The sequence below is a fragment of the Camarhynchus parvulus genome, chromosome 5, assembly GCF_901933205.1.
Source record: "Camarhynchus parvulus chromosome 5, STF_HiC, whole genome shotgun sequence".
NCBI classification, from domain to species: domain Eukaryota; kingdom Metazoa; phylum Chordata; class Aves; order Passeriformes; family Thraupidae; genus Camarhynchus; species Camarhynchus parvulus.
This window is the reverse complement of record NC_044575.1, coordinates 10187540-10208528: the sequence shown is the minus strand read 5'-3', so window position 1 is coordinate 10208528 and position 20989 is coordinate 10187540. Positions and strand designations below refer to the sequence as shown.

Below are 20989 nucleotides of genomic sequence, written 5' to 3'. Positions count from 1 at the left end.
TTGGCTTGCACAGTAGCCAAAATTGGGGAGAAACTGATCAAATACAGACAAACCCCCAGAAAGTAGATGCAACAGTGATACTCAGCATGAACTTCAGCATAACTGAGGAATGGGTAGATTAATCCCAGTTTTCTGACTCTCCAAAGCAACCACAGGATAATCATGAACAGACAGAATATTTGGATGATCACAAATCTGAAAAATGAGAAATGTGGTGCAGCCACTTCGATATTCTCCAAGAATATTACAGGATGAAAAGGCAAAATGACAGTATTTGGACAAGATCACTGCATTTTTGTTATGTCTGAAATTCACAAAATATCAGATACAAATAATGTGTGTGGGATGTGACACAAAATTTTGAACATTTGTTCTTGGGTCTGTTAGCTGTTTGTGTACCATTACATAACCAGTGACCCACACGTGTGGCATGCTAAGTATTTTATTTTGCAGTGTAGTAATTCTAAGGCTCCATCAAAAGAAAGGGCTTTTATAGAAAACACTAGTTAGATAGGGAAGAGAAATCACTGATAAAATACCTCAGTAACAATTCTTCAAAGCCTAAACTCGCCTCATTCCTCCACCTACGCCGTGGATGTTTTGTTACTGAACACAGAGAAGGACAAACAACGCTCTCCCCTCCTGTAAGACCTGGGATGTTGTAATTCTCTTTTCTACAGCAGGAATGTTCTGATGCACAGAGTGGAATAGTGATGGAGCAGCAGGGGGAGCACATCCACTCATCCCAACTCCTGAGTGGATTTTTCTAGAAAATGTTCCAATATGAAGTTGAATCCCTTTGTACACAGCATTTTTCCCAGACAAATTCTCGGTTCCTAATTCTCTGCTGCTGCTGCTGCTGCTGGAACTCAAGCACAGTGGCAGACCCTGTAGCTTAAGCTATGCTGACTTGTCCATGTTTTCTCCAAGTCTCTGTTGGAATCTTCATTTTGCAGAGGAGAGACCTCCAGGGTGACACTGCAAACTGTGTGTCCTCACACCGAGAGCCTTTTTCTACTGTTCCCTTGTACATTCCCTACACAGACACCACAAACACCACGTCTCTCATTTCAGCTTTTATTTGGGTATTTTTAAGTTAAGTTGCTCAAGTCCATTTTCCATCAATACAGACACTAAAAACTGAGATCAACATTTAAGGCAACATTAGCATCCATGCCAAGCTCAATATGCAAACCAGGTCCTCTAAGCACCACAGCACCCAGAACTGTCACGGGTCCCCACTCTGTCGCACGTTCCCTTTCCCTTTGGACTCTGCTGTCCCACACCACTCAGGAATTCCATTCACATGCACAGTCTCAAGTCAGACCTTGCCATTTTTTTTTTAATAGTTTCTTTTTTAGGAACTAATCATTTTTTCATAAGGTGATATGAGTGAGATGCATCTCAGGATGAGCATATGCAGTTGACTCATGTTGGTGATACCATCCAGAATCTCTTTTTTTAAAAAATATATTTAACATCAGTATTCAATGACTTTAGTATGAACATTACATGTATTTAGCCTTTTGGTAAAGGCTATACATTGAGACTTGTTAGAATGATAATTTTGCTCTAAATTCTGATTTCTTTAGTGTTACTGTTGACAAGTGTTTGAGTTAGGGATGCCCAAGTGCAACTTTCAGGTCAGAATATTTACAAGTATACAAAAGACCAGGTAGCTTTGAATACACCCACTATTCTTAATACAGAGTAAATAAGGATTTGTCTTGTGCCCTTGTGGAATATTTCAACAGGTGGCTCTTGCTTTTTTTCTCTTTTACAGTAAAAGGAAAGTTTTTACTTTTCCTTAAGGAGTGTATTTATTACAAGATGGTTAGCATACATATATCACATAACATACAAGCGTTAAAATCGACCAGTTACAAAATAAGCAGTGGTATGTATATCTTCATATGACCAAAGAACAGGATCAGTATTTTACAAAGTACATATAAAAGTACTTCATATACAAAGAAAAATACAAATGTGCAAACACCATTGTCACAGGTGGAAATTTGTCAATTGAAAAATGCTAGAAAAATCCTTCATATTTTTGTTTTGAAATTGCAATTGCATTAAAAACAGCTGCATTTCCTATTGTGTGTGGTGAGAAATCTATGTTCCTTTCTGACAAAATACGTTAGTTATAAAAAAACCCACAAAGTTTAATAACTGAAAAATCTTGTAAGTATAGTCAGTTTGGTTAGGCTGACATTAAATTACAAGCAGAACGTCTGGAAAAATGAGAAAATAGTGAATCATATTTACAGACCTTTTGTAATATTAGTGTGCTATTTAACATATTAACATTTCAAAGTAAAAACAATGGCTTTATTACCTACATATTCTACTCAAAGTCCTCATTGTTTGTAGACTGTAAAATTTCAACTAATTTGGGGCTATTAAAAATGTTTCACCAGGATTTTAAGCAGAACAAACACAAGTTCATCAAAAGTAAAAATCTATAAACAGTCTTCCAATTAATGTGCAAAAAAATGTTTAAAAAGTATCAAATCACGACACCTCAAACTTCATTATGTACATATCTAATATTTGTAAATGTTGTTAACTAGCTAGTTTTGTTTTGTTCTGCTACAAATAACTTACCTCTGTCCTGCAAAATGTCTGCATTGTAAAGATTTCAGTGCAAGTGCTTGCTTCATTGTTTAGTGCATTATTATGTTCGTTATTTTTTATTTTACAGTGAGCAGAACAGCATATAAATTAACACATACAACTCACACACAAGAGATCCTTCATCTACTGAATTCCTAGTTTGTTGTTTTCCCTTGCTCCAGGGTAGTGTCAGCCAGTTTTCTTTCATTTATCCCATGGGAATTGCAAACAGAATCAAAAATAAAAGTGCTATCTATGGTCTTCAGGTAACCCCTAGATTTTGAAATTCCATAACAACATGGCAGAAGCACTCAGCAGAGCACAAGATTAGAGAATGACCTGCACACTGAGAAGACACTTGAAAGTCTGGCATCAGGCAATTTCACTTTTTTGGTCTTTAAAAATACCTCCTGTCTATAAACATTGGCAACCTGGTGTGTATGTCACTGGACTCACAAGCTTCATTTATTTATCTGTTTTTAGGAATTGTAGACATGTTCCCTCTTATTCATGACTAGCTTGGAAATAAGAACATTCTGCTTAAAAATCTAAATAAAGTGGAAATACACTTCTTGTTGAAGGGAAAATTTCTACACTTTCCTTTGGACATATTTCCTAACAGAGTAGCTCTGAAATGAGAAAACCGGGATCAGATGCTAGTGCAAATACAGCCCACTTTTCTAGCTAGGAATTGTACTGAAGAAAGATGAAATTCAGGATAAATGGATTATTATTTTTTCAAGTCCTCCCTGCAGAAAAAAATAGCAGTTACAGTGGTTATAATTATTAAACAGAAAAGAACTTATTATGAACTTTAATGGCTGAAATGTAAGGAAGGCAGGTTGTGTGTCAGTAACATTCCAGAACTCAGCTTCTTCCAGGATGAGGTGCTTTAAATGGGACTTTATCATGGAACATTTTTCTCCTGTCTATGCATCTGAAATGCAGCTCTGGATCCTGTCCATCCATTGCTGAGCACTCTGTGCATCTTGAGCACAAAAGTTATACACACGTTTATTTGTCTTCAGCTGCAAGGGAAAAACAAGGACACAAAGATGTCAGCACATGGAAAAGAAAACCTGCAGACTTTAAACTGCAATACTCAATTTGGTCTCAATGTAACATTTTTGAACTATTGCTGTTGAGAGTGATACCAGCTGCATAAAATTTTTTGCCTTGAGATGGCACAACAGCTCTTTCCTAGCTCACACCTTCCAGCAGGACTGGAACCAGGAGCTTCAACACACCACGGGAAAGAGGTTTCACATAAAGATCAAATAAAGACCAGATATACTCACATCAAAAAATGCCTTTTCACTGGCATGTTTTGGAGCTCCAATGGTTGGAGAAGCAGGAATCACAGTTTCCACTTCTGCAAGGTCTATGTGTCCCTTACAGCTCGTATCCTCACCAGAGTCGTAGTATCGCAGCTGGAACAAGAGAGACAAAACCCAGCCATGGTTTCAGATGGACCTTTCAGATCAATTCCCTTTTCCTGGATACAGCCTGGGGGCATGACTGCTAAGGGTGGGAAGCACAAAGATTACTAAGAGCTGAGGAGGTGGGGGAAGTGTATTTTGTCCCCAGAGCTCCAGAGCAGAGAAGCAAATAGTCATGGATTGCTCTGGGCAGAGGGCACGGGAGGCAGGAAAGCAGAACCATTTCTTCACTGGTCATTACATAAAACCAACACAAAAGCTTTACTTCACTCAGGCATTGATAGAACAATTATCCTCTCTATTTCAAGAATTTAAAGTGATCAGCAGAAATTTAAGTGTAATTTTAGGTAATTATAAACCACACAGAAAGCTCACATTTTCCTATACTGCACATAGATGTTGAACGAAGTCTGTGCTTTTTTTTTTGTCCTTGCAAAGATACTTTGATATGGATATTAATCACTCTGTAATGTGAGTTCCAACATGCAAACAAGTTCCAAAAAAAGCCCCCACAACAAAACCCCAATGAATTCCCATAAGCCAATGCAAAATAGCAACAGAAACTTTCACAGCAAAAGTCAAACAACAGAATTCCAGCTAGGATTGACCTGTATTACTCCTACATCTATCATACTCAGAAGGTTATTTGGTTATACAAAAAATGTAAAAGTTTCTTTTTCTCCTGCAAAATGAACCTTTTCTCCCATATATAAGATATATAGGATATATTAGGAAGAATAATTATAAACAGCACTTGTTGGTATTTACCACACTGATCTCAAAGTACTCAATTAGCATTTCAAGAGATGCCTGTCTTTATCTATATTACATATTTGAAAGTGTATGGACTACAATAAATCAATTTTTTTTAAACAAAAGCATACATGAGTCTGAGAAGTTATAACCCCCACTTTGTGGAATATTTGGCTCACAATATTTTACTGCCTGATGACCCTACGTTATTTGAAGTAACAAGACCATAAATTTCTACCGCAGAATTCTGGCATATATTGTAAATTGGATAAAAAGTTTAGACCAACAGATGCCTATTTTTGGTGCTCCTTTTTGTATAATGATTAGGTAGAACACTCGTGAATAATTTTGCTACTAAATTTACATGACGCTGACTAATCTAAAATACTCTAATATATTTTTGTAAAATACTCCTATATGTTTCTTTCTAAAAAATAAAAGGCAAAATACTAAAACCCTTCTGTCCACTCAGAATTGTGTGAGCTACAAAATACACAAGACAAACACTGATAGGTCATGAATGATGTAGCACATATCACATCTGAAAATCGTCATCACTTACATTCTTTGTAAGACCAATCTATACAAACCCAGTCAATAAAAAAGGAGCAACATAATAATAAAAGAAGTCCATTATCTAAAAAAGTTTTACCTGGTGTTTTGTGACATCCAGCACAAACCAGCGAGGTTTCCAACCCTTTAGCAAAGCCCCTCTTTTATACAGCGTACCTTCAAAAGATCTGAGAGGGACAGAAAACACAGTGGCATTGATCCCACTTTATGGATACTGCTGAGAAATAAAAGCCCCAAAATGATACATACTGAACATTTACTACATACATCTGAAACACTGATTTTCCTGCAGGAAAACCAGCAAGATTTAAACCAATAGTTTAGCTATTGGTAACTGTGATACATAGATAAAACACACTTTTAGTACTTGGGATGTATTAAATGCACAACTGCAATTTGCTTGTGCATCTAATGAAAGGGAAGGGTGAAGGATGCTGGTAGGAGAGAGGGACCCACCTACTGAGACAACTAAAAGCAATCAAATCCAAAAAGAAGGAATAAGGTAGCCACAAAATGTTCTGTGCACGTGAGACTTTCATTGCTTCCTAAGGCAGAGATTTTAACCAATCTAATAAAATATGACTAACTACTGCCTGATTATTCAATGATATTCAGATATACTATCTGATTATTATTGCTAACTACTGTCTGATTATTCAGTTTACCTATTTTCATCAGTCTTTGATGTGAAATGATTGTACAGCGTGGTTGTTCTTCTGTCTACTCCATTGGAGGGAGAGATGCTGGAACTCTGCTCCTCACCCAGCCCACTGTCAGGTATTTCCAACAAAGACCTCTTCTGATAGGAATGCAGATTAGGTGACATCATCCCTGAGGAGCCAGAAGGATGTCTCCGGAGCTGAAAAAGAGGGAAATAGAAGAAAAAAGGTAATGCAATGTGTCTCTCATTGTGAGATGGTCTCAGTGCTGTACTGATAAGAAATACATGGTACAATATGTAAGGTGGGAACTACTGGCAGGCCAAAAAAATAAATCTTCCTAATACAAGTCAGTGCTGCCTCAGAGAAGAAGCCAGAGGGATGGCAATTCCCTGCATTTCTTAGGCAGAAGGGTTCATAAGGTGTGAGAAATCAGTATTTCAGAAAAGCTTCACATATTCCAGTGACATAATACTGAACGGTGTTTGCCTTGCTTTCTCAGAAGCATCTAAAACTGAACAGACATTTGGGTACAATAAATTTCCCTGATTTCACAGGGAAGGAAGGGGGGAAAGGAGAAACTATGGTTTCCAAGAGCTATTTTGTAGATCCATGTCATTTTAGTAGAATCTCAGTAACCTGGAACAAGAGGGATTCTGTATTTGGTCCTAATCTAAATGACAAAACTCTACAGATACAGTCTTGAACTGGTAACTCAGTGTGCAGAGTTCAGAGGCCAAGCTGCCAAAAAGCAGCATCTAGCATTATTCCTGGTGCACACAGAGAGCAAAGAGGCAGCCTTTGACTTAGAAAGTATCTATACTGTCAGCTCCTCTTGTTAACACACTCAGGAATTGGAAGCACAAGCATGAATATTCCTTATCTCTACTTAAAAACTATAAATCCATTTAGCCATGGAAATGTCTTTATGTATCTCTGAGAATCTGTGACATCCTTTTGGCTATTTTCAGGAACTGAGCTTTTTTAGTACTTCAAGAATCTTATAAATTTATAAAATCATACATTTGTGCAATAGTAAAATACTCATTTTATCTGTATGCCTTAAACTACTTTGGAAAATCAACTAGATAAACAGCACAAGTAAAAATACATTTTTCAACATGAAGAAATAAAGAGCCAATATCATGGGTTAGAACAACATATTCAGTTTTTCAAAAGCAGTACTTTACTCCAAGAAATACAGTGGTTTTTTTCAGTGCCTCAGGTAGCCTATATAGCAGGAATGGAATTATTCCATTGGACAAGCTCTTTTCTACTTACATTGTCTTGTCTGGTGTCATCCTTGAGATTCATTTTGACCCTTTCCCACAAAAGCTGCCACCTCTCTGGGCTCTGATTTAATTTACTTTCCAACCTCTCGATTTCCTGAAACGAGTAACAGGGGTTTCCTTAAGAATAAACATTTCTAACTGATCACTCCCTGGCAATCATTTTTATGCAACCATTCTTTAGTCAGTGTTTTCACCCAGTGAAGTTCAAACCCCTCTGTCACACGAGCTATAAACTGAGAGCCATCAGAATCAGGACTCGAAGGCACCCAAGGACAGCATCAGCCACATTTTGTTCTTCTTGCATGTCCCAGGTTGGAGGAGCCACCAGGCTTTCAATTCTCCCCCAGTGAATTTTGAACACACAAAATTCAACACCCACTGCCATAACAGAAACACAACACTGATAAGGACAGGCTGCATTTTATGAAAATATTTACAAAGAGCAAATTCTGTACTGCGACACCAACATTGGACACTGCCAATATTAACATTTACCCTGGTTTATAAAATGTGATACAAAGCTGTAATAAAAGAAGGAAATGAAACAGAAAGATTTATTCAATCTGGATGCCAAACTGTAACAACATGTTCTTGTTGTGGAGCTTGGGAATATGACCTATGTTGATAACCTCCAGTTAGGGTTATTTCCTGTTAATAAGACAGTGCAAAGTTAAGTAAAAAGAGGCAATTTTATGAGTTTATGTTTACTTGTGGACACTCATTGACACATTTGTCAAGACTCTGAAGTGTGGTCCATATTCCCTGCCATGCTTCCTTTCTCCATTTTTACTTTCAACAGCTATATTGTTATGAAAATCTTTTTATTAATTAAATAAAATCCAAAGCTCAATTTTGCAAATTCAATTAAGAATTAATGATGGAAAAAAAACTGCCACAGGACACAGGCTTCTCATGCTATATAGAAGCTAACTAAGCACCTAAGACACTTATTTTCGAAGTAGAGAAAGTCTCTACTCCTGTCATACTTAATAATTAAAGTAGATTTCATAATATTGTCCAATTCCTATTGATCTCTTGATTGAAATTTTTTTCAGGAAACTGCTATTAATTGAAAGACAGAAAATTATTATACTTTTAAAGCAAGAAAACATTTTGATAAGGAAATTACCTTCTGAACTAAATTTTGAACTCTTAGGTGAAAATAAAAAGCCAGCGTTTGACAATGTAACAGGAACAAAATATTTCTACAAACTTTTCCTCGCTGAAGATAAATTAGAAAACTCCAAAGAGAAACAAAATCAAACAAGCAAGAATCAAACAAGCAGCTTTAAATACTGAAGGTAGCTGAAAGTCACATATGCTCTCCTTCTGCTAAGAAATAAAACCAGAATACTTTTGTTTGGAGTATCTTCAGGTAGATAAAAAAATAAGGAATGATGAACACAAGCCAGACTAAAGTCTTCTCTAGATGACTTGTTTGTCTTTGAAAGTGCTGAATGGAAAACACTTCTGGGGGCATAAAGCTGAATCAATTTACCAGACAATTTTTAAAGTAAAATCCTTTCCAAATTGCTGCAAAAGGATATAAGCTCTTTATTGCCCTAAGTTAGGCAGTTTAATCTGATCATTCTCTTTCTGCCCTAGTCTTGACTTCTGAGTACAAGTCCTTCTCTGCAGAATCTGGAAGTAACTGAAACTTGTTACTTAGCAACTGGGTCACATTCCTTCTTTTTTGGCTCCATGGTGAGTAGTGCTTCCAGAACTTAAAATGAAAAACTTTCACGAAAAACTTTCAACAATCTCCTGTATATAACTTGAAAAGTTAGGACTAAATTCTCCTTTAATAGATCCCATGTAAAAAAACATACATGGCAATAAATCACCAAGATTTACTCTTGCCTCTTCGGTTTTAAATGTTACGGAAAGCAGCAGATTTTTTTTTCTTTCCATGTGTGGAATGGATTCTGAGTAGATGCATTTCCTTGAAAGAAAAAAAAAAAGTCTTTAAATTGATCTCTCTGGTTGATCTGCTGTTGTCCAGGCTTACAGGAGCAGAAATATACATATATGTATATAAAGAAAGTTTATAACAAATTCAATTATGAGATGATCCATTTCCTGCAATTAATAACCAGCAATTAGCATTACTGTGCCTTCTAGGAGATCTGCTAAATAACCTGCTTTGCAAAATTTGAATGGTAGAGACAGGAGTTGCATCTGCAGCAGCTCCAGAACTCTGGATGCTGATCTCCTCTTTTGCACCCACAATATGTCTGTGAATGCACACAGGTTAACTTCTCACAATTCTTACAAATACCAGGATTTGATCCACTCTTAAAAGAAGAGCATCACATTCTACCCTGAAAATTCTGAATTAAGGCACTCAATAACTTCTCTGTTTCAGCTTTACATCCTGAAGTGCACTATCTAGTTTTCAATTGAAAAATATCTTTAGAAAAAACAAATTTGGGCTTATCATTATAAACTAAGCAAGACTCAATCTTCCCCAGTAATTTATGATGCTAAATATGGTCTCAATTGAAACATTTTTTGGATACCAACACATTCTCAGTGGATTTATGATTAAAGGAGGTCTTTCTCCTATATCAGCAATAGCCCTAAATTAACAACTTGTTTTAAAAGAACGTTCACTTTGCTTTTTAAACTTAGAAGGATATTTTTGTAACCTTTATACAACCTCTCCAAAGTTTTCCAAATGTTCTTTCCATTGCTATCTTTTATTACTATAATCTAATTCACAAATAACATTTAAACTCTATAAAACCTGACCCACATTTCTTTAGCCTACAATATGGCTAATTTCCCTGTTACATGGCAGTTTCTCACAGTTGTGGACACGGATAGTCTGGCACCTACTCCGGGAAGAAACGCAGGAGAACATTGTTGTGCTCCTGATGTGCTCCTGGCCTCTGGTTACCTGACACAAACCTGTCTGTGCTTCGCTGAACAACCCCCAAAATGTTCCCTGCTGAGAGGCTGCTCTTCCTTTGCCTCTAGGAAGTTAGAAGCTCTGAGAAGTTCTGACTCTCTTATTTTGAGTCAAGGGGGGTTTTACAGGAGATTCTCTTTATTTATTATTTTTTTTACTGAGCATTGTTCCTGTGCTCAATCAATCAGGACTGGAAGGAGCAGACCAAAAGGAATTTGAGGAATGTACCAGAATAAAGCCAGAATAAAGCTAACTCTCTATCAAAATCTTCAAGGACTCACATCCATTCAGAAGCTTCCTGCATTGCTAAAGATCACCTTTGAATCAGGAGAACTGGGAGCCTAGAGCATATCCTGATTTTCCAAGCATTGCAATAGTGGGTTCCATAATCCCAGCTTTAATTTAAGGTAAAGTTTACCAAGAGTTTTCAAAACAAAACACTGCATACAGGGATGTGTATCTGGACATGCAAGTGGCTCAAAACAATGGAAGTGAAGAATGCCCTTGTCATTTTCCTGCACTACCAATTATGATCATAACCAAATGTTAGGCTGTTAATTAATTGTAATCAACAAGCATCTTCATCTTTAAGAGAAGACAGATGCTAAATCACTCTAAAAAACTACAACAATGATGCTAATGGGATCATTTTTCATCTTCTAATGGGGACAGAAACTAAGTGGCCTAAGTGAGCCCAAACAAGAAAAAGCCAAAATCAAATATCTATTTCAAGTACCAAAATATTTTGAAGATATCTAAATTTATCAGTTTGCTTTTAGTAAACATGAATAAACTAAAAGCAATCATGGCAAGCTTTTTTGTGAAATGTGGGCCAAGATGTTCAGTTTATGTTTGTGTATCTGCTTCCCAATTGTTACAATCAACAAGTGTCAGATTCTATTTTCTGATCTGTCCAAGAATCTGGGTCGTTATTTTACCACACACCTACTTCAGAATGAGGAGAAAGAAGTCATGAAAGGAAGATTCACCATTTCCCCAAATGAAAATAGCTGCTCCTGCATTTCCTATGAAAGGTAACCTAAAATTTTATTTTTCTTTAAAACAGTGAAGAAATGAATCCATGAGTAGTTGTTGACTACTGTTGTTCCCAGGGAAGTGTGCATCCAGAATAACATCAGCTTTGCAGGAAGTCTGATTGATTCCCAGAACCTCCACCACATCTCCAGATCAGTCTTACTAAAGACCTGTTTTGACATCTATCATGATCCTTTAAGAACAGTACATCTGTAAGGCAATAACTTCAGTAAAAAGTAAATATGAATTTCATGAGCATAAGAGAACTCACTGTTCTGTGCAACCCAGGTACTCACATTTAAAAGGCTGGTGATGGCATCAGGCTGTATTTTTTTTACATCATCATAACATGGCCACACTATTTTCCTCTTAGTCTGAGAGACTGAACCATCTGCTTGGTCATTTTCTTCTGAAACACTGCATTTTGCAGGTACCATGGTCCAATCATAGGAAGGACCTGTAGCCAAAATCTCTTCTACGTAATAATCCCACTTTTTGAGGCTGGACATATTTACATTTGGCTTCAGTGCCTATTTGAAACAAAGTGTTAGTATAATGATATGAAGGAAGCCTTTGAATTTAAGATTTACAACACAATACCTGTATTTTTCAGATTATTCTAAATTGACTTCTACAATGGTGAGTGTACTGTGAATTTTCTAGAATTATTCAAGACACAGGCCAGTCTAGGGGACAGACATTGTCATATAAGACAGAGAAGTAGATAATGTGATTCAATCAGATTGTTGTGAAATGTATCCCATTATGACTCTACACTCAGTTCCCCTTTAAAGACAATTTTAATAATAATTCATATAATTTAATGAAATCAAACAGGGAACCTCATTTAGCTTACCAGCATGCATGAATACATGTTCCAGATTTGGCCCTTTAAATTCCATTTCCATGACTTTCAGATACTGCTCCATTCAATCAGGTAGGGTCAATTTTGTCCACCAAATACTTAACTCAGTTCAGAACAATTAATATATCAAAAAGCACTCAAGGAATCACTCAGAATAGCAAACCACCTGTATTTTAAGAAAAATCATACCTCAATTTCAGCAGGGGCATAGAGGTAATTGAAGAAAATAGGGCTCCTTTTGTGCATCTTTTCAATACATTCCCAAATACAAATTCCTTTCTTGGCATGTTTATCTCCTTTATCTTCAAACAACGTCCCTGGGGAAAAGAAGAGCAGCAAAAAGATGGCTTTGGGATAATGCTCAACAAATGCTGAAGCACAGCCCAATGGAATTTCACAGATTGAAGGTATAGCAAACTCTACTATCAAATACCACTGCAAGAGGAAATAAATAAAGAAGATAAATAATAGACAACAACTTTTTTTTTTTTTTTGGAATAAAATGGTTGCTCAAGTCTAATCTGCCCCATAGCTACAACAGTTTTTAAGAAAGCATTACAATTGATCATATGCCATGAGAAGCAGCCCTCAAAGCAGAGAAATTTGGAGCATATTTGAGTGGACAAGTCCCAAGAACAGCCTCAGCAAAACAGCTCTGAGGGCAGCTAAGGCCTTGGAACCAGTCAGGTTGCACATGACAGATGGAGTAAAACAGAAAATATAAAAGGAGAAACACTGAAGATAATGCAGGAGGAAGAAGTGGGAGGAAATCGATGGAAAGGCTTTTCTTTCTTGAAACTTTGTGCACTCTCTGATGGACTCACAGAGCCTTTGTTTCTATTAAAAGAAGGTATTTAGCAGGGAAAATGGAACTACCTAGAAAAACTGCTAAAAACTAAGCAATTTATGCCAATTAGGCATGGCACTAATTGCTTCTACTTTCTCTTAGGGCCATCAGAGGCACAGCTCAGGAATCACTGATGCAGAAAATATTACATGTTCTTCACCTCCATTTTCCTTTCTACACCTGAAATGTAATTTCATGACATGGAAATTCCTCATGTGGTCACCACGCAGCTACTGGACCATCTTAACCCAGGCAAATTTCTTGTAGACCAAATATTGAGGAGAAAAGTATCAACAACCACACAAGCAGTATGCAAGACACAAAGATCACACATACCATGTTCTAGTCTCTCATAATCTGAATCCAGAAGAAATGTTTTAAATCGATTTGATATGTGATGAAAAGCCAGAAACTTCAGATAATATTGATTGAACTCAAACTCTGTCGGGTATTGGTTATGAATCTAAAAAATAAAATTAAAAAAAAAAAGGAAAAAAAGTGGATATTGAGGATAATACAAATAGATATGTAAGAAATAATAAAGTGAAATGACAGCAAAACAATTCCCGCATGAATGCTGAAAACAAATTGCAAGTGTCACAAAAATCCTTCTAACATTTTGTCCTAGAATATTTTTTGGCTAAATAAATTCATGTATTGTCTATGCTGCAAGAACATTTCAGAGCAGATAGAGTGAACTGTGTAATAAGCAATATCATACTCTGCACAAATGATTCCATGATTCTTCCAGGAAATCCAACTGGATATAAATCTTCTATGATAATTCTTGAGTCACCACATAACTTCACAGGTGAAGATGCTACTCCTGGATGTGGCTGGAATTCAACCTTTAACTGAAAGGTTTCGCATTGGATTTCTGTCTATTGCTGAGAACCCCATGAAGCAGAAAAGTACAGAGACAATGCTGCAAATGAGATTCCACCTACCGCTCCTGAAACAGCCAATTTCTCAAGTACTTACTAGTCTACACATATTTCTTCCTTTTCAAAATATGACCAAAAATTAGAATATGAAAAAAACCCAGAATGAGGAGGTGTCTTGCCCTTATTCTTTTAAAACAGTTCAAACCATGTCATTCCTTAAATTGTTCCCCTCATTAGGCTGAGGATCTGTCTGATTCAGTGAATGACTCCAACATGAGTCAGGAGAGTTTATTTAAGAAAACTATACAAGATTATCAGAGTACAGCACTGTGAAATTGCTGGTTCTTCACAGCAGCTCCTCTCTAACATTATCATAAACAGCCTCATGTAAGATTTTAAGCACAAAGTTTAATATTAATGGGGAAAAAATTTAGCATTAATTACTGATATTTATACTTGATATCCATACAAAAAGAAAGATTCTAAAAATCTTGATGAGATAGTGCTTGGAGAAACTTCATGTGTTAATTTAAAATTTACACGTCAAATAAGGTTATGGCTCAGGTTCTTTATTTTCAGAATAAACACGGCAATTAACTGAAAATTCCTAATTGCAGTGGAAATAAGTACAGCTTGCAATAGAAAAAGAAACTGCTGACTGAATTTCACATTTGAAGTAAGTCTCACTGTTCTTTGTCTAGCTCCCCATCAAACCTGTAATATACCTTTAGTTCTGCAACCTACCCCTGCCTTGCCTTCTGCATTCCCACCACTCCTTTTTCTGTTCCATATTTTCTCTCTAATCTCTTATCGGTTTGTCTCTCAACCTGTCAGTTACTCCATGGGTTTTTTTCAGTACTGATGGGAATTGTTACTAAGATTACTTGAAGCTCCTTATGTTTATATTTCCACATAGACCAGCTAAATAAAGGGGGAAATAAGTGTTTAGCAAGGAGAAGTTTTCTACCGAACATACAACAGTGACAGGAAAATCCCTTCAAAGGACCTACAAACACCCACACAGCATTTCAGTCAGAGAATTTGGTGTTATTATATCTCAATATTATCTTGGGGCTGGGCATTTTAAATGCTCAGATACTTTAAGACATGTCAGTTCAATATACCCACTCTTATTTAATCCCCATTTTTCCCCTGATACAAGTACTACATTCCTGCACTGATTTGTAAGAATAAAAGATTAAGCAAGCAAATAAGAATAAGCAATATTTTTTTCTATGATAAATTCAGGACTTCAATTTTATAGACAAATTAAGTATTTAGCTCTATTTATAAAAAAGAGGGTTTTTTCCCATATCTTCTTTAGTACATATTTTCTCCTTGTGCTAGGAGAAGGTTTTTTTAATATACTGTAAGAAGGAGAGGCAACATTCTGCTATTTGACAGGAAATATATACAGGGTCTTAACTTCTACTTACAGTCCAACAATTATTTTAATACATGTAAGAGTTACAAGAACAAGCTGCTGATAAAATCCTGTCATGGCTCTAAATGTTGTGGATGATGCCATTTCTGAGATTTCTGCATGCAGAAATATTGTAATAACAATAAGTTATTATAATTATAATTTACTTTTAAAGAAAAAACATCTATAAAACATTTCTCTGATAGAGGTAAGCAATGTAGTAATTATTGTCTTAATCTCCATAATACATGAACATCTAAAACCTGATTAAACCTGCACATGTTTCCAATATTATGATTGAAGAAACTCAGCATTCTGGGGTTGTTTTTAAAATTACCATGGTCCCACTGAAGTAACTCCTAAATGTATTTAATAATCTTACAGATCTATCAGCTTTCCTTAGTTTTCTAACACATTTTTTGTTTTTTAAATCAATTTTTACTTAGCATGAATGAGGAATACAGCGCTCCAAAGGTCCTGTGCTGGTAATGGCTACGAGGTTTCCCTGCAAACCCTGGAATGCCTGAGCACACCTCCCATGGGAGCAGCACTCACCTCCTCTTACACAGGGTGCTGGGACACAGCTCCTCACTGGGCTTAAAAGATGTCAGCTCTAGAAAATCATCCTGTTTTAATTATAGTTAATAAATTACCAAACAGATTCAGAAGAAAAATAAGAGAAGCTTCCTCACTGACATCACTTGCATAAACTCCGTCTCCTTAGAAGCAGGGAAAGCATCTGCCAGATGCTGCTATTGTGAAAGACTGATTTTGCATTAATAATTCAGCTGACACCTGGAGATATTGGCATAAACAATGACTTTTTATAAGATGATGCAGTTCTAATTTAGGAATCACTGCTTCATTTGTTTTCTCTGGATCTTTAGCTTAACCCCTGATATTTAATGCATGTACTGGCTCTGTGGTAATTTTCTTACTGCACCTAGTATATGGATTGTAAAGGTTAAAAGTACTTTGAAAGGACCAAATGTTTGCTTCCAGTTAATGGGTAATTTAAAATAACTGATCATAATTTATGACACTTCTGGGTCAAGTTGCAATCCAATTGGATTCTGTAGTTGTGTAACAATTTGCCCAGAAACCAATGAAAATTCACAAAAATTTTCAGGTACAGATGTTGATAAAACTTATTTTTTATGATAAATTCATATGAAATTTTAACCAATGATTTGCCTTCAAAATCAATTTCTCTAAAAATTACAACCACACTGTTAGAATTTGGTATCTCAACACTATGAGTTAAAAGAGTTATCATGAGTTAGAAGGATAATCTAACTCCAGTTCTAGAAAAGTTACTCAGAATTTCCTTCTCCATGGGACTGTAGGACATTTAGCTTACAGACCAGTCTGTATTATCAATATTAGCCTGATATATCAATATTGTGCTTCCCATGCCCTGTCTTGGATGAAGATAACACTGGGCAAAATAATTATAACCCCTTCACAGCCTTATCTTTCCTCATAAGGAGTTACTGTCTTCTTCAGATGGACAAGCTGAACAGCTCCTAATGGTCTTTTCTACCAAATTTTCCCCAACATTTTGGCTGGGAGCTGCCAAGAAGCCCTGGGTTGAGGGACTGGAGGTGCTCTCTCCACCAGAGCAGCAGTGAACAGCTCCTGGTGGGCAGCAGGAGGTACCAGTCCTGCTGGCACAGCTGCCCCCAGGGCACACAGCTCAAACCCACAAACACAAAATGCTCTTCTCTCAGGAAAATGAATCTGCTAATAACCTGTGCATTGCCTAAGACAGAGGCAGATACCTGCTGAGTGACTGCGATAATTCACTTGGGAATTCTGGAAGGAATTCAAGATGGGACCTCAGAACTGTTTTTGATGATGCAGTTTTTTTTTTTTTAATCTTCTACAGAGGCAGGAATAGTAAACTTGGCTCAAATCATTACAGCATGGTTCAGAAGGTCACATGACCCTTAGTTACAAGACCTTTTAAGGAGTTATTGACCAATAAAACACTGCCAACAAGGACATTTATATTTTTGACCCAATCCTTAAATATTTCACCTTATAGGGCCCATGCTACAGTGTAAGTTTTTTTAGCCAATCATGTTATGATGCACAAAACAAATTAAACACTTTAATTTTTTCTCTATCTTAAACCCCAAAACTCTAACCTTTCATTTACTTAGCTTAATGTGTCTCTGCTTTAAACTATAAATTCACATTCTAGCACCTAAGTTTGGAAGCTCTATCCAAGGTCTTAGATCAAATCCCATGTTTAATTCTAAGCTTTGGCTTCCAGGCTCAAAGTTCTGAGAGTTCCTTGCATTTTGGATTCCAACAAGTGACAGGCACAGAAGCTGCTCTCTGAAGTGAATTATAAAGGTGATGTTCCTGTATTTCCTTGACACATTCACATGTGTGCAGCCTGAGGCAAAACTGCACCTGACAGTTGTCAACAGCAGGGATTTGTCCCACTTTACATTTCATTCCAGCTTTTAAAGATGAGATGATTATAATCCACTATTCCACGTCTTTAGAACTGCAGATTTTGTTAAACACAACTTAAAGAAAAATCATGAACAAAACATGGTTCATTCTATTTAATGACAATAAACCCAAATCCTTGAATTTAATTTTTAACTTTCTTCTGCATAACCCATTTTTTTCCAAAAACTGTGTCACCTCTGAATCACTTGAGAAGGAAATACTGCACGGGCATGTGAGGATAATTTCCTTGTAATGACAACTTTCTAAGATTTATTACAGTAAAACTGAAGCAAAGTGTTTCCAGGGGCAGAAACAGGATGTAGGCTATGTCTACATTAGCAAGAAATCAGAAGGAGCCCAGAGAAGACAAAGAGACTGAAGGAGCTGCTGCTGAGGTCCCTGCAGCCATACTACACATCTGTGGTTTTACTTGGACTGGATTTAGTCCAGTTGAGTGGATGACTCCACTTTACATCGATGACCCCAATGGTTTTAAGCTAAGTGACAAATCATTGGTGCAAGTTTAAATTCTTCCCTAAAAAATCTACTGCACATGCACCAGAACAGCATCAAAAAATGGTAAGGGGAGGTGCTGGGAGGATTCCAACTCCAAATTTACACTACTGCTTAAAATCAGAGGTAGGTTTACTCCATTCTACCAATGGATGGTGCTATCCAATCTGCCAATTTAAACTTAGAGAAGACACCTGACAGAAGAGAGAACACAGCACCATGACCAAGACAAGTTAATTTACAGAACTGAATGAACCACCAGGCAGATGGGTTTCAGTATTAGAGCACATGGAAATTTTGTCCTGCTGTAGCCATTGCAACCAAGAACATGGGTTTTTTCCTGCTGCAGAAAGGGAGCAATAACCCCTAAGCCTATTGTAAGAAAAAGTGTGACATTTGGGCAGCTTAACTTATTTGAACAAAAAATGCAGTACTGATTCTCCTTAGAGACATCTCCCAATTTCAAATACAAAACAATCTTATGGCCACAACCATGGGAAATGGATGAAACAGAAGACATGACAAATATTTCTAAGGTTTTCATAAGGGCAGTGCTGTAGCAATCAATGCAAATTCCAAGAATATGATTTATTAACTCCTGAGACAGCAATAATGATGGCTGTTTGTGTTTACCACTGGGAAACAAACAAAGCTGGAGATTTTTTCCATAACATGTTTTTCACTCCTTCTAAGCTCATTCATTATCAATCTCACACAGACAGATCTGAAGATTGCTTTCCATTGGTTTAGCGGATTATTTAATCTGTGGAGTTTTCTTCAGGTAGCAGAGTAGGACCTACTCACAGACTGCTCTTTCATGCAAGTATTCACTATGAATGTGTGTTCCCAGTAAAAAGGCTGGTGCCTTAACAGTTAATTTTCTGTGATACACAGTCATCCATACATTTTAACACCGGTCAATAATGTCAAGGAAACTGTCAGCTTTTTCAGTGAGAAAAATCAGAGAAGTGGGAAAAGAAGGACAGATGTACAAGAGGAACTATGTAAGGACCCCTCTTATATTTGCATACACACAATCTCTGCAAAGAATTTACACTTAGTGGTTTGAGATGGAGAAAAGGACAGACTTCAGAATTAATCCAAAATTAATATAATCTTCTTAACCCAATTTCTTCCTACACAACAAAATTGTTGGTGTCCCTCTTCTTCTGAACATATACTAGACATAAAAATCAGAACATCTCAGAATCCCTGGTTTATAGCTGTCATTGTTTCCAGAACTGATGCAGTACAAGGCCTCTTCAAGGCTCATCATCAGGCACAAGGAATTAGAAACTGTCTAGTCCAGGTCCTAGAAATCAGTCCCTTCTTCCTTTGGAAGAAAGGACTCTAAAAGCCACTCATAGCTTAAAAACCTTCTAATTGAAACCTCTACATAAACAACCTTAATAGAACAGTACCACCAACCATCCCTCTGAGTCTGCTTTGGGTCAGTCTCCTCTATGTATGCCAAAAGAGAGTAACTCCAGTGTTATCTGCCCTCTAGACAACTATTCCAGCTCTTCTTGGGGTGAAATCCATCCACTTTATTAACACCTAGGGAATGATGCTACTAATCTTCTCCCAAATCTGTACCCATAACATCTGAAATACTGGAACAGACACATTTCTTCATGAAACCTTCTTGTAAATGGAAGTTAGAGATTGGCTCACCTGATGCACACAGTCTAAGAACTGTAAGAAAACAGGAGCAAATCCACTCCCCTGGCAGTTGAGGGTGAGATTGCTGCGCTGGCTGAATTTATGGCCAAAGGAGAGCCACTCCTTCTCCACCAGCATTCGGAATCCTTCCAGGGTCCTGTAGAAGGGGTCGCTGAGCAACTGCACCAGAGACACCACCTGCATCACAGGACAGGATATTCTGTGTTACCACTGACAGAAGTTAGTAGAAACCTTTAGCAAATGAATGCAAGCATTCAGTAAGCTGTTCATTGTTCAAGAAAACAAAAGCTTTCGTATAAACTCGATGACAAGTATTTTATCACAGACATTTTTATGAAACAAACCAAATATTCCACATGAAAAAGCTTCAATTGCATTGAGACTTTATGGTATCTGTAGAAGTAAAACCTAAGTACCTACAGACTTGGGAGGTGGTTACAATGTTTACTACATTTAAATTATGTTTGAAATAAAACCCCTTTTATACTAAACATTTAAAAGATAGTATCTACTACCTCAGCAGAAAAAGCATTAAAGAATTGGTCCTGAGGTTGATTTTAGAGGTTTTGCCCCAGCCAACTGTAGTCTGTTTTTATACACAGCATCTCAGGAGATTTTGAAATACAGCACAGCCTTCTTGCAGTTCCAGGCATTTATCTCCCCTCTCTACTCTTCATTGTTTGGCAAGGATTCAAATAATTATGGTCACATTCTTTTGTGTGCTTGTTTACCTGGTATTATGATGCTGGGTGCACATGAAGGTTTTATTTACTAGAATTATGGCTATCTGTGTTTCTCTTCTGAATGATGAAGCAGCAGCATGGACACAATGCATCTATTAAATCAGGCAGCAGATCTCAATTCACCTAATTTAAGTTTGAGGTGATCTGCCCTTGCAGCAGGTGTTACAGGCACTTTGGCACAAATTCAGTTTTCTCCCTGTGTGGTCTCTTAACATTACTTATGGAAATTGAATGGAAGAGAATAAATTTCTCCTGTGTCTAAAATGATAAATGAACAGTTGTGGTAA

At 36.9% G+C, this 20989-nt stretch overlaps 1 protein-coding gene across 7 annotated transcripts in view; it reads right to left on the bottom strand.

Moving 5' to 3' along the window:
• Positions 1-1061: 1061 nt before the first annotated feature.
• The window catches only part of SBF2 (SET binding factor 2), a 233506-nt gene continuing 213578 nt past the window's right edge, over positions 1062-20989 (bottom strand). For 6 of the 7 annotated variants that reach the window (XM_030949215.1, XM_030949217.1, XM_030949219.1 and 3 more), the window contains 9 exons: positions 19951-20136; positions 13327-13453; positions 12333-12460; positions 11575-11808; positions 7322-7426; positions 6047-6240; positions 5461-5548; positions 3915-4046; positions 3098-3644 (listed from right to left, as the gene is read on the bottom strand). In XM_030949215.1, coding sequence (XP_030805075.1) covers positions 3546-3644; positions 3915-4046; positions 5461-5548; positions 6047-6240; positions 7322-7426; positions 11575-11808; positions 12333-12460; positions 13327-13453; positions 19951-20136 — 1293 coding nt within the window. In that variant the 3' untranslated portion in view covers positions 3098-3545. Of the gene's footprint in view, positions 3645-3914; positions 4047-5460; positions 5549-6046; positions 6241-7321; positions 7427-11574; positions 11809-12332; positions 12461-13326; positions 13454-19950; positions 20137-20989 lie in introns of all 7 variants that reach the window. The other variant, XM_030949213.1, reaches the window with a different exon arrangement.